Source organism: Haemorhous mexicanus, chromosome 4 (genome assembly GCF_027477595.1).
Source record: "Haemorhous mexicanus isolate bHaeMex1 chromosome 4, bHaeMex1.pri, whole genome shotgun sequence".
In the NCBI taxonomy this organism is placed as follows: Eukaryota; Metazoa; Chordata; class Aves; order Passeriformes; family Fringillidae; genus Haemorhous; species Haemorhous mexicanus.
The window spans coordinates 62,600,899-62,621,190 of record NC_082344.1 but is presented as its reverse complement, the minus strand read 5'-3'; the positions used below and the strand labels follow the sequence as shown (position 1 = coordinate 62,621,190).

The window sequence follows — 20,292 nt, the reverse complement described above, 5'->3', positions numbered from 1 at the left end:
AGTCCATTGCAACACTTGAAGAGAAACAAGCTCCAACACAAAGCCCAGATATCTGAAGCATACCCTGAGGAAGGGTAACACTGGTGAGTGAGCGTCAGAAAAATCACAGGAGACATCTGAATAGCTGGTACTTGTGAACATCAAATGGGGACAAAATCTCAGGAGAGACAAACTGATGCCAGCAGCACCTCTCACTACTCCTCACTTTACTAGAGCAAACAGCACAGAAATGCACTGTCTTCCCACTCCAAGAAGCTTTAAATAGCCCTAGTGCTGCAGCACACCTGAGCAGGAGGCTGCAAGTACCCCAGCCTCACCTCATTTTCAGTATGAAGCAATAAATACATTTTTCTGACAATACAGAGTATCACTGGCAAATAGCAAACAAAATTCTGTAACTCATGAAGCCATCTCAATGTTCAAGTCAAACATCTTTTCTCCTTTAACTGTTATATGAGGCTGTACTGAACATGTTGTTCTGCGCATACAGAATTATCATAGAATCATTTGGGTTGGAAAAGACTCCTGGGATAATCAGGATAATCACATCCAACTGTTTACCCAGCACTACCAAATCCACCACTAACAGCACCAAGTGTCACATCCTTTGAATACCCCCAGGTATGCCACTTCCCATGGCAGCCTCTTCCAATGCTTGAAAACCCTTTCACTGAAGAATTTTTTCCTAATGGCCAATCTAAACATCCTCTGGTGCAACCTGAGGCCACTTTCTCTTGTTACTTCAGAGAAGAGACCGACCCCCATCTGGCTACAGCCTCCATTCAGGTGGTTGTGAGAACAGGAAGATCACGCCTGAGCCTCCTTTTCTCCAGGCTGAGCCCCCCCAGCCACTCCTTAGCAGACCTGTGTTCCAGACTCTTCCCCAGCTCCACTGCCCTTCTCTGGGTATGGTCCAGCCCCTCAATGCCTCTCTTGCAGTGAGGTGTCCCAAAAGTGAGCACAGGATTTGAAGTGTGGCCTCACCAGGGCCAAGAACAAAGGGATGGTCACTGTCCTGGTCCGGGCACACTATTGCTGACACAGGCCAGGTGCCAGCTGGGCACAGCTGGCTCCTGTTCACTCACTGTCAAACAGCACCCCCAGGTCCTTTCCTACCAGGCTGCCTTCCAGCCACTCTGCCCCCAGCCTGTAGCACTGCCTGGGGTTGTTGTGACCCAAGGGCAGGACCTGGTACTTCATCTCACTGACCAAAAAACTGGCCTCAGCCCATTGATTCAGTCTGTCACTAAATTATATTGTTATCCAGACAGGTTAATCAAGATGTTACTCCAGATTTACAGAATTTCAAGCATAGTGCAGGCATGATGAAAAAATTAGCGAATCAACACAATTTCTTAACAATAAATCACTAACAAATCAAAAAGCATTAATACTGTCTAGAACAACAAATTCACAGAAATACTTGCCTTCAGAAGACAGATATAAAAGATTTTACTGTTATCTCTAAAAGAAAAGCTGAAAAAAGTTTTCAAGTCTAGTACTGTAACTATTTAAGAGGGAAAGACCACTTAAAACTTACCCATTTCTTCAATAAAAATGTTTCTATTGAAATGATGCAGATTCATCCCAGAATGGCCCAACAAATAAAATCAGAAAAAATATCCTGCAGCAAAATAGTTTGAAAACGTCTCCTCACCTGAGAGCACGGTCTGTTATCTGGTAACAGCCTGACAGACTGAGAAACTGAAGAACTCGTGCAGTCTCTTCCTCTGTTTTTTCACTCCCAGAGTATGCAGAGTCTTTTTTCTCTGACTGCTTAGTCCTTATTGGTTTTCTACACAGTGCAGAGGACTCTGGAAGTGCTCGAATAGTTCTTAGTGCTGTCCCAGCACAACAAAACGAGTGACCGCAGTAAATCAAGTCAGTAGAAGCACAGTGCTGCTGCCACCCTCTAGTCCTTAACCCATAAATGTCTCTGTTGTAGCACAATGCAGAACAATTAATGTGGGATGTTGGTTCCATAAGACAAAATCCTTCAACATTCCTGTGTCTCCACTCTGCAGCATCTTCAATGTCAGCTAAATCATCTGCATCTAGCATCCACACATAAGCAGAACTGAAGTTTTCTGAGCCGTCAGGTTTAGTCCAGTGCTGCTCACCACTTCCTCCCTGAATGAGATTTTCATTGCTGATTTCATGCAAACCATTATACTTCTGGTTGGACTGCAAAGTAATCTCTCTGTTTTTCCACAAAGTCTTAGCGTTCCTGTTTCTGCAGCTTTTCAGAATACCTCTGGTATGATGAGTTGATATGATACCCAGTGCTCTGGAAATCCTCTCTATAGCCACATCTGTAATTTTTTCACATCCAGACAGATCAAGGTGGCGTAGATTTTGACAATACCCAACTGAAGACCAACTGAAATCAAGGGTTGGGGAAAAAAAAGTGGTTTAGTTGAGTGGTGGTGGTTGAGTTTTCTTAGCTTTTGCTCAGAAATAGCTTTAAGGCTAAAAGTATGAAAAAACACTTCACAAGTAAAGTACTTTTATTAATTCACATAATATTCAAAGAAGCTACCCCAGACAGATTAGATTTGATACTCCAAGTGCTCTATATATGCCTAGAAAATTATGTCTAGAGAAACATGAAATCATTCATGAATCAGTGAACTTATATTTCTCCATGTACTGAGACTTAAAAGAAGTCCAAAGTTGCTTTATACTGAATAAATGTTTGAATAATAGATCAGACGGCAAGCACCAAACACACACATAACAATTTTGAAAAACAAGTGGATTATACTCACCAGAAGCTACCAAGAGACATCTGAGTTACTAAACATCAAAGTTACTTCTCAAAAGGCTGAAAATACCAAACTAGCACATTCTACCTCCCCAAAAATACATCTGAGATTCCATACTCAGTTTGAAGTATTGTAAGAGCTGTAATTTCTAGAATTTTGAGTTTCTCAAGCTTGGCTGAAATGCCAGTGTACTTAGATTATACATCCTCCTGTCCTTTCCCATTTCTCCTAGGAATACAAGATGGATTCCTGAAACAGAACCTGTGTTTCTAATTATTCCATAATTAATTAAAAATCAGACTTTTTCATTTTAACAAAAGCTTATTCCCTTAGTCTTACTTTTTCAAGTGGAATAGAAATTTTATCTACAGTAATATTTTTACATTATTAGCTGTAAAAGTATGTAAGTGATATACCTGACCTTTACCTATCCATAGTTAATGTTACTGTCATTTACTTCTTTAAGTAAATTTACTATAAGTAAATTTATATTATATTTTAATTTATATAAATATTTTAATTTATCTGATTTTACTATAAATTTACTATAAGTAATTTACTTCTATAAATGATTATTTATGTTTAGAGCAAGCCAAACTAATTTTCTGAGTTACAAATTGGAGTGCTGTAAATACAGATACATGATGAGTGGCAAAAAAGGTAAATTTCACTAGATATTGACTTCTGAGCCCTGAAAATTCTATGAAGCATTTATTTCAAATAAAACTTCTTATACAAGCTGCAGGATGTTGCTACCAGCATCCATGCTGGTAAGATTTTGTGTGGTGTTCACACTACTTGAGAGCACAACATGATGTAAACGCAGAACACTGAAATACCTGCTGAGTTTCAATACCACAGTAAGACCCACTGGTGCAGGTTCTGCATCCATACACCACCCCACTGACATCAATGACGTTTCTGCAGGCCACACTAACACTCGGGAATCCACAGACAATACACCTAAGCCTTAGAGCTTTGCCTATCATTTGACTGGAGTGTCTGAAATAGCAGTATTCCACACCCCAGCAGCTGTAGCAGACCAAGAGAACTTCCTTAACTAAGCAACTCCATAAAAATCTATGGACAAGTTCTTAATACTCAAGCAAAACCACACCTATTGTTATGGGTAGGTACACACTGATAGGTAAAAAGCATCCAGAGAATTTTAAATGGCCACTACAAAGTTACATGTTTTACTTGATATTTTAGTGATTTGTTACCCTGGTTTAGTTTTTAGTCACAAGTCACATGGGAGTTACTAATTTAAATTCTCTTTATTTCTTTCATTCTTGGCAATGGACTAAGAAATGTTTGAATGTTTCTGCCCCACACTCAAAAACCTGGATTATAAGATTTTTTTAAAGGAAACAACAATTATCTAACCTTTCAAATACAGAGTCTGAAATATCGGTTTGAGTGAGATCCAAATATTCCAAGTTGGGGCAAAGCTCCAAGATCTGTCTAACCTGAAAAAAGAAATGAAAATAATCTGTAAAGATACAAGTCACTAAGGCTGCACACAGTGTCTAGAGACAACTTACAAATTAGCATTGTTTTGGACTGCAACCCACTTACACCACCCAAACACGTCAGTTATTAATTAAAGACTGCACAGCCACAATTATTAAATGCAAGTTTCAAATCACACACCATTTTGCTGGACACTGCAGAACTGTAGGCCAATACCAGTGTCTTCACTGAGGAGCCTACAAGTGGGAGGACATGATGAATTAGGCCATGAAGTAAACGTTTTTCCATTTGTGCTATATTAATGGCAAGTGAATCTTCAGCTGCTTCTTCTGCAAAATAAACCCAGAGAGAAAGAATTAAAATCATTAAAGGACTTGGAGAAATATTTACTACAGGTTATGAACTGCTCAGGGCAGCCTGGGGCAGCTGTTTCCAACAACTTGCTTTAGATACCAAAATACTATCTCACAGGGTATTTCATATATGTATCTATATCTATAGAGATATATCTATAGCTGTGATTTAACTGCTTAGGACAAGTTTTAAATCAAGCCTAGAGTGCATCAGGATGCAAGATGATTGATCCAAACCTTCTGAAGAGATGAAGCCTAGCCTGTACCTTCAGACACAGACACCTTCAGACATCCCCATAACTCTCCTACCTCCTCTCATGTTTGCTCTTTCCTAGACAAATTAATTCATCATTAAAATCAGATGCCTGCTTCTTTCCTACCAATTCCATCTCCCTTTTTTTCCACTCAGCTTGCTTCTTACAGCTATGTCATCTTCAGGGGAAAAAAAAAAAATAAATCACTTCACCAAAATCAATTTTACCTACCCGATTCATCTATGTCAGCATCTTCATCCCATTCCTGGAAAGCACGACTTTCATCTTTTCTGTTTTTCACCCATTCCTCATCAGGTTCAGTCTCAGTATCTGCTGCAGGACCACTATACCAATCACCTAGTCACCGCCACCCCCCAAAAAGAAGGAAAAAAAAGTTAATAGAATTTTCTCACTGCAGCAGAAATCAGCATTGATGGCTTTTCAGTATACTGTGACATGATTTAAGAGACATAAATCAATTTCAAATTCATCTAAACTAAGACTGGACTAAATCTTAAAATAATTCTTTGTTTGATCTTTATCCTTAAGCTTCAAAAGATTCTTAGAACAGTTTCAGTGCCATCCCAGAACTCACAGCTTATTATGCCTGTCTGAGACATGCCGGCTGTCCTCACTTGCTTAATAGGGACCAATATGATCACAAAAATAACAGAAGAACTCATGGAGTATTTGGACTGTCTAGGTGCTCAAGTTCCTTCTGGTAAATAAATTGGTCATCAGATTTTAGTGTAACACTTGGTTGAAGATATCTTTTCCTCTGGAATATCACAAAATATACAGTTAACCAGCCTGGTTTTAGTCCCCACACATGAGAACTCCAAGATCACAAAAAAAACAAATTCCAAAAGTATCATACTTAAAACAGCTACAGAATACTTTTAACACACATATGACTCAAATCAATACACAATCATTTTTTAGAACATCTGGATGAACATGAAGATCAGCAACAGCTCTGCTGTTTTAGCTGGTGGAGCACCCCTTCCCCCTTGAGGATACTGCACAGGCATTAATTTACTTCTGGTTTGGATGTATGGCAGTGCTGGGCTCAGGATAAGCAGCTCTAATGCCTGCCTTGATGTACACACACTGAAAAACAAACCACCTTACTGAACTGTCTCACAAGGGGGAACCTTACTCTTCCTAAAGCAAGAGCAACTCCTGTTGAGTCAGAGCTAAAAGAACAATGTTTCTTCTATGAATAACACAATGACAATGAAATCCTAATTGACTGTCAACTATCAAGTTTTGGTGACATTTCTCATCATCTTTAATCCATCTTCATATTGCATAAGAAGCCTCAGAGGCCTTCTGTGTACTAGGCGGGGAAAAAAGTTTAAAATTTAACTAAGCCTAAATAAAAATACATTTATTTTCCCGTCCCTGCGGCAGTAAATCCCATCTGAGAAGCTTCCACCCAGTTAGAGCACTTCTGTACAAACAACTGTAGTAGTACAAACAGTACATCATGAGAGCAGCTTCCTGTGATGTGCCAAACCAGGTTTAGAAGCACTCATTTTAAGCAGTTGCCTATTATCTTTTTTCTGTTGCGTGTGTGTGCAGCACTGAATTATCAAGATGACTATGCTGCAAAAGCAAATTTAAGAATTTGAACTTTGGAGCCTCTCTACTCAGTCTTTGGAAGCTTGGAAGCTCAGGAACAAAACTATTGCTTTCAGGAAGATTTACCCCAAAAAAAAAAAAAAAAAAAAAAAAAAGAAAGAAAAGAGAGAAAAATTCAGACCAAGAAGTTATTTAATTCCTCTCTGCCTTGTACAAATTTTAGAGGCCATAAAGAATTTATTTTTATGTATTTCTAAAGTTAAGTTATATAAACACAGGTTTTTCTCTTAAAATCTTAAAGGCATACAAAAGACTTATTAAACAGCACAGGCTTTCTCCTTTTACTGAACTACACTGACGTGACAGCACTGTGAAGCCTGCAGTTTCATACTCCAGTGATTCTTTAATACTCACATAAATATGGACATAAGGCTACAAATACACTCTGATGACTTGTAACTGGCCTCACTGGAATACAGAGTATTTTGTCTATTTGAACAGGTACTTTTGCAGAGGTCACACTTCTCAATAGGAAATTCTAATTAACAGAAGAGTTTGAGGGAAAAAAAATTTCAAAAAACACTTACTGCAGTAGAAATTACTGAAGTAATATACCTAAAGAATCAATACTAAAACTAAACATTCATTCAGTTTTCTTTGAAGCTTAACTAGATTGTGAGGAAACATTAGAACTCCACTTATTTTGAACTTCCTTTCTGCAGTTACACATTTCATTTCTACCTAGTAACCTAAGAAAATAATTTTACTAAGTGTAACAGCAACATTTATAATTCAAAACTCCTTAAGATTATTTAACAATTCAGGAGTTGTGAACATATTATCAGCATGCATATGAGCAAAAAAAAGGGGGGTTTTACCTCAGTAAAACTAGGTAAGCTGGATACAAAATGTGCTCAGGAGTTTCAATCAAGACAACTTTTTTTTTTTTTCCCTAGGTTCTTAATTCTACAAGACTGATGTATGGTTTGGAGATTTTTAACATTCAATCAAGTTTCAGGACACTATCCTTGTCAGAAAGGAGCACCTCACATGCTCAGCTGTCAGGCTCAGCCTATACTAAATGTTTTGTTTTTACAGGCCCAAGAATTCTGATAATTAATGTGCTTTCAAAGGAGCTAAATGGAACTTACCTCTGGCCCAGCGAACAGGGTAAAGATGTTTCCACAGAGATCCAGTTTTAGCCAACTGTGACCATTCAGTGCTTACTTGACTACACTGACATAACTCTTGGGGGTTAAGGTAACTGAAAATGGTCACCATTACTTCAGGAGGGAGATTAGTAATATTTGTGGTGTGCCCTGTTACTTCGGTTTCTGAAATACAGAAAGCATGTGTTAAGTGAAGCACAGCCTCACAGCTTTAATAACAGCAGTGGAACTCACATTTTGACTAGAAAAATAAAAAAATGCGTCTGAAAAAATTTTAACAGCTGTTAAAGGATAGGTATTGGTTTGGCTTTAAAAAGCTTTCAGTGTAACACCACCTTGAACAACAACAACAAACCAGCTCAGTTTTCTGTTTGCCACTTTCTCATTTGGCTCATTCATTCAAAAAAAAAAAAAAGTAAATTAATGCTACTCAACCACAGAAAGATGAAAGCCATACCTGCTATAAATGAAATGCTTTAAGAAAAATGCCTTCTGTTGCAGATGGTATCTGTACCTGGTCTGCCACATTCCCAGGAAACAGTACTAGCACGCAGAACCTACCAGCTGGGACCACTCTCGCTGGAAGCACTCAGCCTCTTGACTGGGACACAGAAAAGTTCATGCTCAACTCTTGGCACTTGTCTTGAATTTTATTTCTAGCTTTAGCTGCTAGCATTGACAATTTTAACTTCTGAATGGTGATGAGCCATTCAGGCTGTAAAGTAATAAATACTAAGTACAAAGATGAGAAAATACTAAGTACTAGGTGAGAGACTAAAATTTGACCACTGTAATTAATATTTCAATGGACAGCAGGAACTATTGCTAACAGCTCTCTCTCTGATTACCATACTGCAAAGAGAGCTGCAGACTATACAAAACAACAAATTCAGAGCTTTGGTTAGTGAGGCCTTTAGCTGTTTTAAGAGTTCAATGGTTTTTTCAGAAAATTTTCCTTGAAAAAAGTATTTCTAAAGGAGTTTTCAGGAGTCCTTCGAAACAGCAGGCTTTAATAAAAGTGGAGTTTTACTTCTAAAGTGCCGAGAACTTTTACAGAGAGAAGCATTCGATTTTTGTTTTGCAAAGAAGCTTCAAAAGTGAGCATAATGTAAACTTTACCACGTGATAAGCTATTGCTACTTCAAAAAATATAATTAAATACAGTTTCACTTGATGAATCAATGTATTTATCTGTACAATTAGCATGTTGCTACATGAATTACAGAGAATTTTGCAGGAAAATGCAGTTAAGCCTGCACAGGACTGCAAGCTATTTTACTTTCTTCCTTTTCTTAAAAATTAACGAAAAACACATATTCTCCTCTCCCAAAGCCTGAAACACAATAATTGCAGAATTACTATGGTACCAAAAACTGCTATTCCAGCTAGATTTAACAGCAAGTAATGCCATAAAACTACATCTGTCACATTCATCTGTTAAGAGTCAATAGTATTTCACAGAATGGACCATGATCTTTTCTGAAGGCTTCACCTAGAGGGCAGAAAACGACCAGTTGAGTAGTTCAGAGAAGTCAAGTTTTATCAAAAAAATCTGATTACAGCGTAATTTGTCAAGTTTTTCTAATGAGAGCAGCACATCTTATCAACATCACAAACTCAATCCTTGAGAGCTCGCTCTACATATCAGACTCACACCAGCAGTACACATTTGGTACATTAAGTCCCCTTCCTTGGGGCATCAATTCTTTTTTGTTAAGAGAGAAAACTGTAAATCCTGAGAACTTAGGGCTGATTCAGCAGTTATAAAACAAGACTGAAGTCTACTTTAGTAGTTATTTATTCTAAGTTTCACCAGAAAAGGTAATTGGAGATAAATGCAGAATAAGTATCCACTTTCAGAACACACATTTCCTCTGACTTATTCACATGCTGCACAGATTCATTCTCTTGCATTACTCACAGATCCTTCTCATTCCTGAGAGGCCCAGGAAAGTTACGTAGAGGAGTTGGAAAGGTGAATGCTTTTAATCTGAAATATTGTCACTTGGATAACTATTCTGTGTTATTAAAACATCAACACAAAAAGCTTACAAAGCTGTCCTAAAAACCAAGAATGAAATGCAGAGTCTGGAAATAGAAAATATAATTTCAATGGAAGCATGAAATCAAAGTTAATTACATTTTCCATCTGTTTATTGTATCAAATATTAACATGGGAGGGAAGAGAGAAGAAGACTGTTGAGAACAGGTTAATAGTGAAGTACTATCTACACTGCAACCTGCCAAGATGCCCATCTCAAACAATTAAGTTTCTCAAGCTTCAAAACTGGTTTGCAGATGTGCCCATTTTATAAGAGCTACTCTTTCTGCCTGTACATAACTAGGTACATCACTAGGTGTGGTTTTTAGATAAAAACAGCAGTTTGAAAGTTACTTTAATTAGATACTTCACCTTGATCTGCCTTCTCATCCACAGAATACTTAAAGACCTTCTGAAGCTCTTCTGTTTGATTCCACTTACTGAGACCTCTGAATTCTGCAGCCTCTTTCTGTGAGCAGTGCTGTGCAATTACTTTCTTCTTAATATCTTTCAGCTCTTCATAAGTGAAGTATTCCATCAACATTGGCTGAAAAACCTAACACAAAGGAAAAAGGGAAGAAAAAAAATCTGGTGCTGACAGAAATAGTCAATAACGCTACACTGATCTACCAATACAGAATTTCCTGTTTCAAATTCTCTCAAAGTAAAACATGTCATGCATTAAGTGAACCTAAGGACAGGACCATGAAAGTTTTAAATTCTAACTCCCTGCATTCTGACAGAACATAGCACAGTATCAGGGAAGCTATTTTAATTGTTTTTCCCACCAGAATAAGGAAGGGAATAAAGTTGCTTAACTTATCAAGGTACTCACATGGAAGGCAAAGAAGCAAGGAAGAAAAGCATGAGAAGACTTCCCATGGACAGACTTGAGAAGATGCTTCCCAGTTTTTGGATACCCATAAATCATCAGACTGGCAGTACTAGTCTATGTTTCAAATATAGGTCAGAAGCTGTTTGGGAGTGTCAGTTTGAGTCATGAAGCACTGGTTTACAGGACGTCTCTTTTCTTATTTAAGTTTTGCTACATATCCATTTAAACTAACTACTTGCTGCAAAAAATCCTAGCCCCAATGGACTTCTGTTATCAATTTTTTTAAGAATTAGAATTTCAGCATAAGTTTCCTATATTCTCAGTTTCAGAACATTCACTTTCCAGTCAGAGTACTGAACAATGACACCACAGTCCTGAATGCAAATTAGCATAGCAATAAAAACAGAGAACTGAAAAAAACAATGAACCTCTGAGCTGGTTGTCCCTATTCAGTTATTCCAAATCCCAAGGGAGATCTTCACCACATTTGAAGAAAATCTTTGCCTACCTCCTCTTCCTCTTTCATATGAGGAAGGAAATCCCTGGTAAAGGCTTCCAATCTCTCCTTCAGCTGTTTCGCATAGTTTAGCTGTTCATATTCATTCTGAGAAGAAAGCAAAGACTTAATGGTTACCCAATCTCCTCCAGTCATCCAAGGATTGAATTGTCCAATAAAGCAGTGGTTCAAAGGAAAGCCCATTATGTCTTTCCCATGAACACAGCAGGTTTGCTCTATTTCATGGTAAGAACGTGTTTACTTAATGACGCTGACACTGTGTACTGGCCTGTTAACAGGCAGAGCAAAGAACTCCCTGCCTGACTGAGTCCCATTTATTGTCTCAGCATATATGAATTCATTTCTCTAATCCCGTTTTTACTTAGGAGCAAAGACTGAAATCTGCCAATCTACAATCTCACACAAAGTTCAAAGTAGTGGCAGACTAATTCAAGTATTTGCATAGTTTGTATACAAAGTGTTCTACGATAAAACAGCTCTACTTGATCTTTTAACTGAATACATTTTACCTTAATCTAAAATTTTAACTTCCAAATTATAATCAAAATTTACAGTTAGACTTGCTGTACAGATTTTTACTTTGGAAACTGAAAGAACTCTTAAGAAAGATGTAACTGACTTGTAAACATTCAAGTTCATCCAACCTCATGTATAAATTTGTTAAGATTACTCTCTGAGTCACTAATAAGAAGCTGGTTCTGAAATCTCCCCAGTAATTGCAACATATTGGGGAGATTTCAGAACCAGCTGAAGTTCCTCCTAACTCTTACTGTAAATGTTGTTTTTCTTTTCAAGCTTCTACAACATCAAGAAACCCTGACTATTACAGAGACAAGATTAAGCCATCAGTTTAAATTAAAGTAACCACTAAAGAAATCTGGTTTTGCACACTTAAGAAATCAAGTAACAGAATAACACTAGCATCCTATCAGAGAAGGTGTAACACAAAGCCAAGTGTTAAATTTCCTTCTTTCCTTTTTCCTGATTTGTTAATGGACACAAAACAAAAATAGAAGTTTATTATGCATAGGGGAAAATCATTTGTAGAGTTCCCAAGTCAAAATGAGGCTTAGATTGTAAAATGGAGTCAATCAACTGCATATTTAGTATTTTTATTACTGAAAATCTGTACCACACACACTAGAAGTGCAATGTGGGTTGTCAAATGACTACTGGAGACTATAGTTCTTACGGGGCAGAAAGGAGGAGTTGAGTTGAGTACCCCAAGAGAAAGACACAGAAGAATTCAAGAAGTATTCTACTGGAGAAAAACTTAGAGATAAGTCACTGTCAAAAAAGCCAGATGCAGAAATAATATTTAGAGTTCTTTGATGACTGAACTATTAACAGGACTGCTGAGTCACAACTTACTGGAAGGAGTACGTGAGCCACAGAATAAAACAATGCTGTTTTTTTTGGTAAGTCTGGGAATCATCTCCATTTTTTGTGACAACAATTACAAAAAAAAGAGATTCTCAAGGTTTCCTAACAAATTAATAATACCTCATTATTTCTATAGCCAGGAACTTCTGAACAGTTAGTCAAACAGTCTGTATATTTGATACTTCCCTGCAGTCAAACAGTCTTTATATTTGATACTTTGCTGCTATCTCTCCAAAACACCTCAAATTATACAGTGAAGACTGTCAGTCACAAAACACATCTCTGGAAAGACTTTTTACTAGAAACTTAGTAATTGTAGTGAATGGCAAAAGAATTTGTGTTTCGGACTAGAAAGTATCAGAAAACCATAAAAGTTTCTTCTTCCTCCTTAGTTTCATTCATAAAGATTATGAAGAGGAGTCAAGGCAAACTAATATGTAATCACAGCATGTTTTCCTCAGGTTACAAATCTCTCATAGTCTACTTACCTTTACATTCTTTAGCCCTTTCTCAAAAAGGCTAAGCATCTCTGAGAGTTTGTTGTCCGAGTGCACATTGTACACTGTCCGGCTACGCTGCTGAAGCAAACCAATGATACACTCATTTTCAATCTGCTCATGCATCTTAAATTCCTTGAATGTAGCATAAAGAGATTGCAGCAGAGCCCGAAAATCATTGTTGTTGGAGAAGTTGGTCTTGGAAAGCTAGGAAAAAGAAAAGTTCATAAAAAAACAATGAAAATCATGTCAAACTCAAGTTAAATCCTTAGAATAGGATCAGCTCCAAGGAATTAATCGCTCCCCTTACTTATAAAAGGTAAACACCTTCAGTTTTTAACATAAAACAAAGCCATTAAAATCAAAGTTGTATTTAAGCAACATAAACCAAATCTTCTGAAACACTGAGGTAAACAAACGTAGAAAGCTTTCCTGGCAGAAGTCAATGCAATCTCCCCGGGCCAAGAGATTACTGACAGGACCTTTCCCAATCCATATTTTTGTCCATACCAAAAAACCATTAACATAGGCCCCTGAACCCATCCGTAGGGATGTATTACCCATAAGGAATATTGAGTCCTGCCAGTGAATACAAACTACATTAGCTGTTAGAGAAGGCTTCCAATGGAGCAAAACCCAACAAATCACAACAGATCAAAATTCTAGGTAATACAGTAGTGCCATTTTTACCGGTGTACAGTCATCATCAGCAACAATACATTTAAAAACTGCATTTTCCTTCAGTGGACATAGAAGACCAGAGACTTTTCCATTCTTATGCATCATTCCAAGCACAGCTTCAAGAATCATAGCCTACAGCAGTATACAAGACCAAGCACTCTAAAAGTAGATTCCAATTCAGAAAACAAGCTACCACAATACTCAAAAGTAGCTTAGCTACAAGACTCTGGAATCTATGAGTTTTACAAGAAATGGGAATCTGAGACATACATGTTACATCAAAAACAACTACAAATTGAGATATGCAAAACTTTTTTTCATTAAAAACCTCCAAATGCACTTACTCATTGTGACATCGCATTGCCACTTCCTGGCAGGCACCAGCAAAATGCAACTGCAACACGCTGGACACCTGCCAAATCCTTATGCAACTCCAAGTCAGCTGTGCATACTGTACATTACATGCTGTACATATGAGCACAATGACGCTCACTATGGAAAGACAAAGTTACTTAGCCCCAGAAGTGAGAGAAAACATGATGAGGTTTAAGAGGGGTTTTTTGCTTTTCTCTTCTTTTTCCAATACTCTTTAGACCAACTACTGACAGAAGTCAGAAAAAATTTATGTCTGTAACACACTGTTAGGATTTGAATCATATGTTGTTCTGTACTCCTAATGGGGAAAGATCTTGGCTTCAAAGGCCCATTTCAATCCCCCACTACACCCAGAGAATGCAGCACTAGAAGCAGTGGTACTACATGAAACTGAGGGCTTGACTTTCTACACTGAAAAGCAGAAGCCTGAGCCGGCACAGGCAACAGGCACAGAAGCAACTCCTCAGGACAGCCTCCTTGCCTCCCAGCACCTGTGGGTAACATCTCACCAACTGGGGTTTCTCAGGTGGCATTTCCTTTGATCAAGGACAGTGTTGATACAGTTCATTCTACCCATAAAGAGCCACAAAGTGACTGGAGGGAGTCTCCATAGACCCTTTTCCCTCCAAGAATCCCACATGCTCCCAAATGCTTAGCATTTTGATTGACTTAAAAAACGTAAACAAGACTGCTGAAGAGGGTAACAGGAAGGTTCCACAAATCTGCTGTATTCTGCTGTTGGCCTTAAAAACAAATAATGAAAATAGTTCCGATAAAAAACTAGCACCTTCTCATCATCTTGACTCAAAGCCTCTTCAAGACTCAAATGCTCTGTTGAATCTACGTATTGTCATCCACAAATCAGGAATAAGTAAATAATCTCTTTGTGCATGGAATTTAAGAACGTCCGTTAGAAATGCATTGTTATAGAAGCCACTGTAACATGAAGCACTTGCATATTCACCCCTGCTACTGAGGCTTCCAGCAGATATCCAACAGATTAGGGCCTATGGAGAGGATATTCAAGTTTAGTAACTATACTTGAATCAAAAATCACTGTATTAAAAAGGTCAGACAAAGCTGAGAACAACTACTGGCTTTTCAGAGGACAGGTAGCCTAGCAACAAAGTCACTCGGTCAGACCTCTAACTTCATTACCAGGATTGATGAAGTCTCATGATAGGGGACCAAGACTATTAACAGACAGCAGCTACTCCCTTCCAAGGTCCACTTTTCACCAGCTCTAACAAGGAAAACTAGTGCAGGAGTTTAGTAGGGCAAGAAGAAAAATCACACAGCCCCAAATTCAAAGAGAGAATGGCAAGGAAGAGGAAATGGACTGTAGAATGGATTTTTTTGACTCATCAAAAATATAAAGCATGGTGCATGTGAGAACCCTGAGCAGGCTTAAAATACACTGTGCTAAACCACAGCCACCAGTGTTCAAGAAACTTGGGAGCTTTCTGGGCTTCTGAAGACATTACATTTAAACAGCTGTACATTACAGCACAACTGGTTTTGTGTTTGGAATGCAAACTCTAATTGAGGAGCAGTACCACAAGAGCAACAGTTTCAGTGGCTCCTGAAATTTAAGAATTATTCATAACCCAAGCAGCCTGAGCAACTGTCCAAACAACAGTCAGTCCTTTGTATTGTAATGTCTGTTTGAAACTTCAGAGACTTATGGCCAATGCAGGCATCATCTAGAAGTAGCCAGGAGCTTTTAAATTCACTTTATTTATTAAACTTTTATTAAAAGAAAATAATGATGCAATTAAAGCATGGCCATACTTGAAAAATCTTTGTAGCTCAGACATGTATATGCCAGCTTTAAGTGAGTGTCCACCTTATTGGACTATAACATGAGAGCCATTAACATGGTCAAGATGAATGTACAGACTTGTAGCAAACATATATCTTTTCTTACTAAAACACACTGTTTAAATTTTCTGCTTTAAGAACAAGATACCAATACCAGCAATGTTAATAGCAATTGCTCTTTAGACAGTGCTTTATGTTCACAACACTCATTTGAAGTAACTCTACACTCAACTCAGGCATCTCCCTTATGGCTTCAGTGCATTCATTAAAAAAATGAAACTTACTATCTGATGAAGACTAGACATAGCTATCCAAAACGTTGTGAATAAATAAGGAAGCTCAAAAGTGCTAATTAAATAACCAAACAAAACACAGTCTTTAACTTGGTTTCTGGAAGTGCTTTATACATGTGCCAATATGGAAAAATGTCTTCTTAGAAGGAGGAAATTAATTTTCCAGCAATGTTAGTTTACAGTGAGTAAACTGAAACAGTTTTTTCCTACTAACTATGCCAAAAACACATTTAAGGAGTGAAAAATGTTTGCTTCTTCCTTCCAAGCATACTATGAACCGACAAGGAGAAAGCAGCAAAGAGGAATAAAGAAAAGGTGCACCGCTCTTATCAGACTAGCACAGCCATAAGCAGTCTATGTTGCATGCTGACGTTCCCAGTTACAAGTATCTCTATTCCCAACTACAAGCTGGAAAACAACAAAAATCTGAGGAAGGAGAACAGGAGTAGAAAATTTTATTTTTCCACTCTCCCTACAGATTTCACAAATTTAAAATGGAATAATTTCTCAAGGTTAGAAAGTTTAAAGTGGATACAAATTCAAAAGCTGCTTAATTTCAAATTAAAGTTTTCCCTATAAGCATGTGAATTCTGAAGAAACCACTAACCTTAAATATTTAGTCTGGAATCTAAAAAAATTGAAGACATTTTTTCTTCCTAGTCTTCTTGATCAATTTTTGTTCTTTTTCTTGTGTCATCCCAAGTTACATTTTTGACAGGTCATTCCTCTATATTCTGTTTTCCATGTACAACCACATCAAGACAACCAGCTGATAGCCATAGGATATGAAATAAAAAGCATAATATTCCTGATATTCAATGTAGATTAGACTTCTACCACTAGTTAACTCATTAGATTTAAAACTAATTTAAAAAATAGTAAAACATTTTTCATTATGGAGCTAGTAGACCATTCTGAAGAAAAAAAGGTATCAGGATAAATATCAGGAAAGTTTTTCACTCACAAGGTGGCTGGGAACTGGAACAGGCTCCACAAGGAAGTGGTCACAACACCAAACCTGACAGAGTTCAAGAAGCTTTTGGACAACACTGTCAGGCACATGGTGTGACTCTTGGCGTTGGGATTCTTGCACAGGGCCAGGAATTGGACTCAATGATCCTGATGGGTCCCTTCCAACTCAGAATATCCTAATATCCTATTCTATGATTCTATGAAGAAAACCAACTGATTTTTAGAATAGAATAGCACCAGGAGAAAAAAGGAGCAGGCATTACTAGTCAGCTATATCTTTTCACTGTTACATTCTTAGGTATTAGCACTCTGCATATGCAGTAGCACTAAAATTCAAAGGACAAACCTGGACTCTGCAGAGGTATTTATCTCAATTTCAGGCACAAAAAAATGGAGGAACAAGATCCATAACAAGGTGTGCCTGTGTCAACCACATAAGCATGCAGTTTCATGTTATACTTAATCTGCTGGAAATGAGGGCGTGGGTATGGAGGAGGAAATACACCGAGGGAGCAGCCCTGCCTCTAACTGCACATTCCTGTTGCTTGCCTGCAATATGTGCTAGCAGTCATGCAGCTACAAGATGAACCCATCTGGTGTACTAATCCAGGGAGGAGCTCTGCCTTTTACTGGGTTCATTTTTCACCTGGCTGGAGCACTAGTAGCACCCAGTTACAAGCCATGTCTTACTCAGGAAACCACAAGAAGTTCAGATGATATTGTCCCCAGGAAGAACTCAGGTGCTGAGGAAGCCTAGCCAAGAAAATGACTGTCCTCAGTGTTACCTCTCCTTGGCTTGCTCTTTATTTAAAAGTATATGAGGTGAACAGTAAGAGAATTAGCTCAAATGCTTCACACTCACATCTGTTTATGTGTATGAAACCTTAAATCAGGGGAGAAATCAGTTTTCCACCCTGGGCACTTTTCTTGGCAATGGGTCAACCCCAAATAATAGCAAGTGGTTAAGCAGGAAGGACAGAATGTGGCAGAACTCAACAAGAAATCCAAAGCTTTCTTTCAAATGCCCCTCTTTCTGATGTTGTCTTCTCAATGCAACCTCATCCTCTGTGCAATCTTCTAGTTGTTTTACAGCATCACTGAAGTCTTGAAATTGCTTTTTAAAAAACTGAAGTACTGAAAAAAAACACCCCAAACCAAACAAAACAAACACAGAAGATTCAGGCACACAAAATTACAGAATTATTTTCTTTTCAAAGAACACTAGCAAAGGGAAGGTGAAACCTCATGTTCTATTTTCAAAGGCTAAGATCAAGCTGATAAATGCCAAACATAAGAGAACAGTGAAAAACCCTCCTGTATTTCCATTTTTATTGGTGTCTTCCACATCAGTATCTATCCACAGTCAATTTTGTCTAATGAACATCTATAGATCAGGTTTTGAATCATGAAGAGCATTTCACAATAAGATCTGAATAACAATATGGGACTAACTCAACCAAGATTTTCAGTCATGCAATTGCTACAAATGTCAGATCCTCTTGGGGTTCACAGTAGAAAGCACATCTCAAGATGCACTGATAAAATCAGCTAAGCTTCTTTCACCATGTGATTTCCACAGGCAGAAGCTTACCAAGGCTGGAAGAAAAAAGGCTATCACCAGGTCTGCAGAGAAGAATCAGAAAGAATAAAAAAAATTAAAACCAATTAAAAAGCTACTAAATATATGAGCTACGAGAACCTTGAATGAAATCATGATGAACACTTACATGTCTGCTGTTATTTATCTACCTGTGTCACACTATTCTACGTGCCATGGAAGACTTCTTTCCTGGTTTAAACCCTCAAGGATACAGGTTCCTACTAAGACCTGGTCATCTGCAAGGTCATACCTGAAGCCCCAGGAGTGAAATCTCCCACTGCAGTAACTCACAAAACAGAACCAGAGCAAAAATGTCTTTGCACCTCTGCATAAGCCTGACTATAAGTTCCTAACACAAAGGTGAACATTGGAAAAATTCACCACTCCAGCTTAATCCACCTTGGGCACTAACTGCAAAAGCAAAAAGCCAAGTCTCAAGAATTACAACTTGAAGTATTTAATCAGCTAGAACATATTCTCGGATAGCTGCACAAAACCTGTACTAACACTGATACACACTAATTACAGTTCCTGGATTCTTAAAAGGCATCAGTTTCTTTTTTTTTTTCTTTTGTAACACAGAACACGAGAGAATAACTTGTTGCAAAAAGGACAAAGGTGGGTTGTTACTGCTCTCCAAAGCAGACTGGGAGAGAGGATGAAAAATCAGAGCAGTGTGTGAAAGGTGGAAAGGTGAACAGAAAACTTTTTTCATATAATGCTGGAGCAAAAATAGCTAATAAGCAATTACTTGGGAGAAAAAACTGCTACCATGTCTGGCAGGGAAAAAAAAAGATATAAAAGAGACTAGTAAGTAAGAAAAAATAGGTGTTTGGATAGACAAAATTAAAGAAACAATGAGAAGCTAGCAACAAGTGCTGGAAGTGTCCTGAAAAAAGGTGAAATTGCTATACAGCTCTGAAAAAGCTCAAGAAAGATAACTGGTACAGCTCCTGATGAAACAGACATAGACAACAAATTGCCCGTCTATCCCTGGATGCTAATGAGGAGATGAATTCCCTTCCATCTTTTGCAGTGAAAGCACAGCCTGCCTAAGTTTGCAGACTTACTAGGACTACACATCTCAAGCAGCTCTTTCTTCCTGGCGAAGGCAGGTGAAGCCAGATGCTCAATGCTACAGCACTTTAACTGGGAATAAGCAAAACCTATGAGTTTCTAAACCAACATACACTTATTTGAAGCAACACTGGAAAATGAATGGCAGTGTACTGAAATATTGAAAAGGGATTTCAAAAGGAACAAAAAGCTTTACCAACTTTTTTTTATTAGAAACACAGATACACTTATCTTCTTGGAACATGCATTTTCTGCTTTCAAGGGCATCAAGAGAAAAACATTTCACTTTGAAACAGTTAGTCCTATGTTAATTGGTCCAATGTTTCAGATTTCAGTCCCCCCGGCTGCCAGAAAAATTATGATCTTGACGTGGTCATAAAATGCCCAGTCCAATGCTTTACAATGCCAAATCCACTCAATTCAGAGTATTTTTCGCTTCTATACTACAGATGACACAAGAAAATCACAAATTTAACATATGAAAACATTTCATTCTATTCAGCAGAGGCCAAAGGTAAGCGCAGGTAACTTGAACAGAACAGCACTTAAACTTCAAATTAGGAGGACAGAGAACACAGATTACAAGAGAAGAAAAGCAATAC

At 37.9% G+C, this 20,292-nt stretch overlaps 1 protein-coding gene across 1 annotated transcript in view; it reads right to left on the bottom strand.

The window, feature by feature from the left end:
* FBXL5 (F-box and leucine rich repeat protein 5) overlaps window positions 1–20,292 on the bottom strand; it is a 34,156-nt gene that overhangs the window by 9,509 nt on the left and 4,355 nt on the right. Inside the window, exons 2-9 of the mRNA XM_059845144.1 lie at window positions 12,863–13,078; window positions 10,983–11,078; window positions 10,012–10,195; window positions 7,581–7,763; window positions 5,077–5,202; window positions 4,419–4,567; window positions 4,152–4,234; window positions 1,658–2,380 (exon numbers count right to left, since the gene is read on the bottom strand). Coding sequence (XP_059701127.1) covers window positions 1,658–2,380; window positions 4,152–4,234; window positions 4,419–4,567; window positions 5,077–5,202; window positions 7,581–7,763; window positions 10,012–10,195; window positions 10,983–11,078; window positions 12,863–13,078 — 1,760 coding nt within the window. The remainder of the gene's footprint in view (window positions 1–1,657; window positions 2,381–4,151; window positions 4,235–4,418; window positions 4,568–5,076; window positions 5,203–7,580; window positions 7,764–10,011; window positions 10,196–10,982; window positions 11,079–12,862; window positions 13,079–20,292) is intronic.